This window comes from Myxine glutinosa, chromosome 4 (assembly GCF_964187855.1).
Source record: "Myxine glutinosa chromosome 4, kmMyxGlut1.1, whole genome shotgun sequence".
NCBI classification, from domain to species: domain Eukaryota; kingdom Metazoa; phylum Chordata; class Myxini; order Myxiniformes; family Myxinidae; genus Myxine; species Myxine glutinosa.
In genome coordinates this window covers 26,116,231-26,124,829 of record NC_136264.1, presented here as the reverse complement: position 1 = coordinate 26,124,829, position 8,599 = coordinate 26,116,231, and the positions used below count along the sequence as shown (strand labels likewise).

The following is an 8,599-nucleotide window of genomic DNA, read 5'->3' as shown; positions in this document are numbered from 1 at the left end:
TATCCAAATCGTGTTCATATTTCAAGTGAATCGGATGAAAATTGAGGATTTTAGAAACCAAACCTAGGTTGTTGATCTTTGGCTTATGTTGACCTTTTGGCCTAGGTTGAGCTCAAAAATAATTAATTGGTAGATGAATTCAGTGACCTGATGTGCAAATCGTGTTCAAATTTCAAGTGAATCGGATGAAAATTGAGGATTTTAGAAACCAAACCTAGGTTGTTGATCTTTGGCTTATGTTGACCTTTTGGCCTAAGTTGAGCTCAAAAATAATTAATTGGTGGATGAATTCAGTGACCTGATGTGAAAATCCTCTTCAAATTTCAAGTGAATCGGATGAAAATTGAGGATTTTAGAAATCGCACCTAGGTTGTTGAGCTTTGGCCTATGTTGACCTTTTGGGCTAAGTTGATCTCAAAAATAATTAATTGGTGGTTGAATTCAGTGACCTGATGTGCAAATCCTCTTCAAATTTCAAGTGAATCAGATGAAAATTGAGGATTTTAGAAAGTTGACAAAGTTGTTGACCTTTGAGCTATGTTAACCTTTTGACCTGAAAATCAATAGGCTTCTTGCTTATGACGAACTCTAGCATTTCGTGAAGTTTCGTGAAGATCGGTTTAAAATTGTGACCTGTAGGCGATTGACATACAAACAGACAGACCAACCAATATACTTGAATAATTTGCAATTTTCGCAAGTAACAAGGGTGAAAACACCTTCGCTGGTAGAGGTAATTTATAAATGTGAATTTTTGTAACTTGGGAAAACAAAATGGCCGCTCTACATTTATTACGTACGTCAATAATGTGAAACCTTTGAAGCGGCGTGGTCACGTTTGTGCTGACAGGATGGCCAAGTGGTACGCACATTCGCCTCTAAGCCGTCTAGCCTGGGTTTGAATCCCGACCAAACTATAAACTGTCATCCTGGTGTTTCACAGGCAGGGTGATTCATCGATGTGTGTGCCACCCTTCTGATGGACATCGAACGGGCGACCCGACTGTCAGCATGAGTTGGTGGACGATAAAGATCCCATGGTGTCCTTTGCGAAGAGTAGGCGAGGTATCGCTGGGTACCCTGAACAAATTACAAATTCCTACCTTAACCAGCAGAGGGCATCAGCAGCAGCCAATGATTCTGTGCCACAGCCTTGTGCTGCATACCAACGAAGAAGAAGACTGCTGTGCCAGACTTCCACTCCTCAGCATGTTCACTTAAAGTTCCAAAAGCTAAACAGATTAAAAATGTAGTCATCTCAAAGAAAACCTGCGGCATCTTTATACTGTCCACTCTAATGTTTCCACTCTTCACACAGTCTGGTGTACTTACGGGTTTGAACCACCCAAAAAAAAAAAATCACCGACCATCGCAGATCACCAGGTATGTCACATAATTTGTGACCTTTATTCCTTCTTCTTACCGTCTTGTTTTGTGTCACCACGACACCTTGATGTCCATACATCATGAGGCAATGTACACAAAAAAAATCAGCAGGAAAGTCGTCAGGAAAAATGCAAAGCGCCATTATTGCCATCAAGGATCCCTAGGTTTAGCCTGGTGTTGGCTTAGCAGTTAAGGTGCTGGCTTGGGATCCGAAGATCCTGGGTTCGAATCCCAGTTGATTGCTGAATTAATGCCAGGGGGGTTGACTCAGCCTGTCATCCTTCCGAGGTCGGCAAATATGAGGACCAGTTCACTGGTAATTCCCTGTGTGTCGCAAGAGGCGACTAACAGGGTTAGCGGCAGGAAGGGCATCCGGCCGGCCGTAAAACATTGCTTCAAAAAGGGGACCATGGTGCCCAAAAAAGGCCAACCCCTGCTCTGCTGGGGTAAAATGGCCTCTAAAGGTGGTTCTAAAGGTGGTTGAGGGTCCCTAGGTTGAGGAGAGTAGAGTCGAGGTTTCAGAAAGTCTGTCGGGCATTACCGGAAAGTTGATCGGGCAGGCCGAGCTACTTTGCTCACGGTCCGGGTGACTCTTGAGCTGGTGGCAACGCAGGTTGTCGCTCTTCTCAAAGCGCTTTCCACAGAGACCACAAGCGAAGGCAAAATTGGACTCCACGTTGTGCTTCTTCATGTGCCAGTTGAGTGAGGCCTTCTGGCGGCAGCGGTATCCGCACAACTCACATCTGTGCAACACAAAAGTAATCTGTTAGGTTGTTTTCATAATGAGGTGCTCAGTAAGGTGACAAAAATTGTCAGGTTTGAATGAACGACAGGACACAGCAGGTGATAAACAGGTAAGAAATTGCCAATTTCTTAGCGCTTTTAATTAAAACAAACAAAAAAAAGCACAAAATGGAGAGGGGCCTTTTCAATTACATCATCATGGCCTGAAGAATATTGTTGGGAAGGTTTACATGGTATTATTATCGGATGTTGTCTCGAAGGATTGTGACATCATGGGCATGCTCTTTTTGCCTTCTTCACAAGCAGGAAATGAAATGCAACAGCAGAAGGAAGACCTAGTCTTGTTCGTGAGGGCTAGTGTCGAGATGCGTTGGTGAGCACGTACAACATTGGATAGAATCAACAGAAAGCTGATTTAGGGATGCCAACCACTGTGGGGAGCAAGGAGCAGATGACGTTTCGAGTGTTAACCCTTCGTCGGAGCAAAAAACATTACTCTCACATTGATTGCTCCACCTTTTTGCTCCAATGAAGGGATTTTTTCTCTGAAGAATTACATCAGTGGCTTGGGAGGGATGTTAAGCAGCTTCTGCCATCTGTTGGAGGAGCTTGTGTATGGTAAAGATTCCAAGTACCCTTCGGAAATAGTAGGCCCCTGTGGTGATCCCTTGCCCAAATTCTAACTTCCTGACATACTTTATGGGGGTGGGTGAGATGGGGTAGGTGTACTGCATTCGTGGCACAGTTGTGTCCCCATAAATGATGCAAACGAGCAGCTACTTTTGCAAAACAGCAACAAGCCACAATACGTTAGAGGGATTGTTTGCAGCAATTGAGGCTTTTTTGTTTTGATAATTCTGTGTTTATAGTGATGTCTTATCATGGGATGCAGTGTCAATAGTGAGGCTCTGACTGACTGCAATGGTTTCTCCCCGGTGTGGATGCGTAGGTGGACGAGGAGGTTCTTTTTGGATTTGAAGGATGCTCCACATGTTGCACACAGAAAGTTCCGCTCTTCTGTAGAAGCAACACAACAGATACGCAAATAAGCTCACATAACCATTAAAAATACCAGAAAATCATTCAGTTTATGGATGATGGTGGTTCTATGTGCAAATAGCTTGGGCGTGGAGTGGAGGGCAGGGTAGGAGGAGAGAGGTGTAAAGGGATTTGGGGGAGAAAGGGGTTGCCCCAACTCTAAGTGCATGCAGTTCGTGGATACATCAATATTTGGCAATACCTCTTCCCTCAGATCGGCAGTCTGCTGCCTCCTCACTCTCTGAAGACCTGGACAAAATCACAGACTGGTCAAACAAGTGGAACATGTCTTTCAATCCTGACAAATCTCACACTCTTACTATGTCTCTCCGAAAAGATCGACTGGACAACCCTCCCATCTACTTTCTCAACAATCCTCTCCAAGAAGTTCTGTCGCTCAAGATTTTGGGTCTCACTATCTGCCATGATCTTTCTTGGGAAAACCACATTTCCAAGCTGGCCTCCAAAGCCAGTCGCCGACTGGGCATCCTCCGTCGTGCGAAGTCCTTCCTCGGCACACCTGAGCTCCTCACCACATACAAGGCTTTCATCCGCAGCTCAATGGAATACTGTTCTCCCCTATGGGCCGGTGCTCCTGCCTCACACCTAGCTCGGCTTCACGCTGTTGAAACCAAAGCTTTCAGAATTATTGGAATCTCCCGCGATGAAGCTATCTCTGAGGGCCTTTCACTCACTCACCGCAGGCAGGTAGGTGGTCTTTCTGTCTTCTACCGACTCCTCTCCGGCCTTGCACCCCCAGCTCTCTCTGTGCTCTGTCCCCCAAATATTCCTACAGGTCGCACAAGATCTGCCAGCAACCCTCTGACGGTTAAACTGCCGAAATCTCGGCTCTCTGCTCACCTTCACTCTTTCATTCCTCTTTTCTCCCGCCTCTGGAACAAACTCCCTCACTCCCTTCAATCCCACTCCTCCCTCCAGGTCTTTAAAACAGCTGTTCACCACCATCTCTTATCTTCCCCCATCCAAAACCTTGATCTTTTCTACCCCCGCTAATTCACCCCAGATCCACCTTGTTTGAAATTCCAACTTCTTTCCTGGAAGTCCTGGCAGTGTCCATATGTTTTATACCTCTCCCACCGCCCCCTTCCCATGCCCCCCCCCCCAAAGCCCTCGCCCTCTCTCAGATCTCTCGATGTCTCCATGTCTCTCGGTCCCTGCTCTCAAATGTTGTGTTTGTGTCCTTCCCCCTCTCTCCCCATCTTGTCTACCGCTCCCGATGTTATATGTTTTATGTGTCGGTTTGTCTTTCTGTGTGATTAATGTTCGCTCTTTCACGAGCCTCGATGTTGTATAAAAAAAAAAAAAAAAAAAAAAAAAAAAAACACAAAGTGTGTTGTTATCAGGAGCCCAATAAGTAATTGAAAACAAGGAGCTTATCAGGAGCTGTGGTGTGCTGCTGTGACAAAGCCGAAAGATCACCTGAGGGACGAAGCACTGCAGGGCCGCCCACACTGGCATGTCTCAACACGAAAATCAGGTGTGAGCAAATTGATCCTGGATTTGGATAGCTTCACCAGAAGGGGGTTGGTGGTGGACTGTGTGTGCCCTGCAGAAATCTTGGGACGACAAGTCAGGGAAAGAGCAGAAAGGAGGCGAGAAGACAGAGAAGACAGAAAGAAGACAGAGAGGCCACCAACCTGTCTGCAATGGCGAAGCGATAAGCACATAGACTTGAGCTTCATCACTGGGGATTCCAATAATCTTAAAGGTATTGGTGCTTTATGGGTCTTGTTATTCCTTTATATGTTGACTGCTAATGATGGTTGCACATGCATGAGAGCCTCGATTGTAAGTGTTTCCATCTACACTGTCACTGATGACTCGATAAGAAAGCAATGAAACTGGTGGAGTGGCTGAGGGGTGTGTAGCATTGGGATTTTCATATATGTACTACTTATGAATGATTTGTAGCTGTGGATGAATGAAACAGCAAAGGGCTTACCTTGTCTATCTTTTCATGGTTTCTTCTGCTAGAAGAGCATGGGGAAAAAAAATATATGTATATATATATATATACACACACACGAGGGGCAGTCAATAAGTAAACTTAAAATATGTTTTGCAACTTGTTTATTGCATGTATGTGGATAACAACTGTTATTTTTCAACATAATCTCCATTGTGTTCAATGCACTTTTTCCAGCGTTTTGCTGAGACCTGGATTCCTCTTGAAAAAAATATTTTGGCTGCTTGTGTAGAAATTCATGCACCGCCCCTTGGACCTCTTCATCGGATCGGAAAGTCGTTCCACCAAGCGCCTCTTTAAGTGGCCCAAAGATGTAATAATCCGAATTGTCATGCTGCAGCTAAACATCAGTAGTGAGTAGTCCACAACGTTTTGATCTGATTGCTGGTTTCAGATGATTTTTTAAGGAGGTCGCAGTATGATGCCCTGGTGACTGTGGTCCCTCTGGGCATGTAATGCACTACAAGTGGGCCTTGGCTATCCCAGAAGAGCATCAGCATCACTTTTCCAGCGGACGGCTGTGTGTGGAATTTTTTGGGCTTCGGTGAAGTTGAATGGCGCCACTCTTTGCTTGCCCTCTACGTTTCTGGCTGAAAGTAGTGGAAGCAGCTTTCATCCCGTCACTACGCGCTGTAATAAAGCGTTGCCTTCTGTTTCGTAATGTCGCAGAAGTTCTTCATATGCGTCCACTCGCCATTATTTCAGTTTGGGTGTGAGTTGTCTAGGCACCCACCTTGCAGACACTTTGCGGAACCCCAGCACGTTGTGAATCATATGGTGTGCTGAACCCCGTGGCTAATGTTCTATTCGGAGACCACTTCATCCAGCGTAATGCGACGGTTTTCCCTTAGCACACGCTCAACTCCTGCAACCATTTCTGGTGTGTCAGCTGTGTGAGGCCGGCCCAAGCGAGCAGCATCTGCCACACTGGACACTCCACTTTTAAACTTCCTGTCCCAGTCGTACACCTGCTGCAGCGATAAACATGCATCACCATATTGCATCTTCATTCTGTGATGGATTTCACTGGGATTCACACCCTCACTTCCCAGGAAACAGATGACAGAATGTTGCTCCTCCCTGGTGCATGCTTCTAAGGGAGCCGCCATCTTGGAACTGCTCTACTGACGTCATATGCTCAATGTTGCCATATCTAAAACAGGCAAAACATGACTCTTACCCATAGATATAACATATGTCGTCTACAACTACACACATTACATTCTCGAATTTATATCGCCATTTTAAGGTTACTTATTGACTGGCCCTCGTATATATCTGTGACCCGTAGTCCTCACCTTTGGAGTCAAATCCAACAAATCGTTACATACTGTATTTAACGCTTCCCCCAATGTTGCTTCCATATACAATGTTTAATTTTAAAATGCGCCCATAATTGCATTTTTGGGTATTTGACCTTTTGACCATACCCTAGGGAGCGGGACCACAAATGCTAACGTTCCTGCACCTTTGTCCCATCTCACAGATCATAACTGCCAAGTTTGGTTAATTTCTGCCCAACTGTTTAGGAGGAGATAGCATGGCAGACAGACAGACAGATGGAACTTATTGCAGTATCCCCCCCCCCCAGCCCCCCCTTTTGGCAAAATATGTGGGGATAATAAATAAAAGGAACTGTAGATGCAAGAAAAGTAAAACGATGCCATGTCACGAACGTACAAACGCAAGACTTGACTGCCTCCATATAAATCACTGGTTGCGCTTTATTCTGTAGGTTCTTTGTGACCCACTTTTGGTGATCCCATCTGAGCACTTGCTTCATGGGGTTCAAACCTCATGTACGATACTTAATTGTACAGTTCCCCATACTGGTTAGGGCAGGAATTTGGAATTTTTTGGCCAATGTGCCTTTTTTTTTTTTTTTTTTTTTGTATACAAGATCGAGGCTCGTGAAAGAGCTAACATTAATCACACAAAAACTCAACCGACACATAAAACACAAAATAAGGGGAGCGGAACACGAGATGAGGAGAGAGGGGGAAGGACACAAACACAACATTTGAGAGCAAGGACATCGAGAGAAATGTGGGAGGGGGAGGGCTTGGGGGGAGGTGGGAGATGTATAAAACACATGGACACTGCAAGGACTTCCAGGAAAGAAGGATGGAATTTCAAAAAAAGTGTATCTGGGGTGAATTAGCGGGGGTAGAAAATATCAAGGTTTTGGATGGGGGAAGATAAGAGATGGTGGTGAACAGCTGTTTTAAAGACCTGGAGGGAGGAGTGCGATTGAAGGGAGTGGGGAGGTTTGTTCCAGAGGCAGGACAAAAGGGGATTGAAAGAGTGAAGGTGAGCAGAGAGTCTTGATTTTGGCAATTTAACCATAAGAGGGTTGCTGGCAGATCTTGTGCGACCTGTAGGAATATTAGGGGGACAGAGCACAGAGAGAGCTGGGGGAGCAAGGCCGGAGAGGAGTTGGTAAAAGACAGAAAGACCACCTACCTGCCTGCGGTGAGTGAGTGAAAGGCCCTCGGAGTTAGCTTCATCGCAAGAGATTCCAATGATTCTGAAAGCTTTGGTTTCAACAGCGTGAAGCTGAGCTAGGTGTGAGGCAAGAGCACTGGCCCAGAGGGGGGGAACAGTATTCCATTGAGCTGCAGGTGAAAGCCTTGTATGTGCGGAGGAGCTCAGGTGTGCCAAGGAAGGACTTCGCATGACGGAGGATGCCAGGTCGGCGACTGGCTTTGGAGGCCAGCTTGGAAATGTGGTTATCCCAAGAAAGATCATGGCAGATAGTGAGACCCAAAAGCTTGAGCGACAGAACTTCTTGGAGAGGATTGTTGAGAAAGTAGATGGGAGGGTTTTCCAGTCGGTCTTTTCGGAGAGACATAGTAAGAGTGTGGGATTTGTCAGGATTGAAAGACATGTTCCACTTGTTTGACCAGTCTGTGATTTTGTCCAGGTCTGCAGAGAGTGAGGAGGCTGCAGACTGCCGATCTGAGGGATGAGGAATGGAGCGGAAGATAGTGGAGTCATCAGCAAAGAGATAGAGAGGATTTTCCAGAGAGTCGGAGAGATCATTGATATATGAATGAATGAATGAATGAATGAATGATCGTTTTAAGGCCATTTTCCCCGCAAGAGCCGGAGTTAGCCTTGCGGGCCCCATGACAATCATGGTTCCCTGTTTGAGGCAATGTTTTTATGGCCGGATGCCCTTCCTGACGCCAACCCTTGATCATGCTCTTACGATGTGCAGGGATACGGTGTACCTATTCTAAATCGGGGTACACACCGTGATCATTCATCCCAGCAAGCTGGTACTCAATTTGCCGATCTCAGAAGGATGACAGGCTGAGTCAACCCCCTGGCGTTAATTCAGCGATCGACCGGGATTCGAACCCAGGATCCTGGGATCCTAAGCCGGCACCCTAACCGCTAAGCCAACGTCAGGGATATTGATGAAGATCAGAAATAGCACAG

At 45.9% G+C, this 8,599-nt stretch overlaps 1 protein-coding gene across 4 annotated transcripts in view; it reads right to left on the bottom strand.

The window, feature by feature from the left end:
* Nucleotides 1-1,378: 1,378 nt before the first annotated feature.
* The window catches only part of LOC137414574 (uncharacterized), a 37,585-nt gene continuing 30,364 nt past the window's right edge, over nt 1,379-8,599 (bottom strand). For 3 of the 4 annotated variants that reach the window (XM_078775528.1, XM_078775529.1, XM_078775530.1), the window contains 2 exons: nt 3,048-3,147; nt 1,379-2,129 (listed from right to left, as the gene is read on the bottom strand). In XM_078775528.1, coding sequence (XP_078631654.1) covers nt 1,877-2,129; nt 3,048-3,147 — 353 coding nt within the window. In that variant the 3' untranslated portion in view covers nt 1,379-1,876. Of the gene's footprint in view, nt 2,130-3,043; nt 3,148-8,599 lie in introns of all 4 variants that reach the window. The other variant, XM_078775531.1, reaches the window with a different exon arrangement.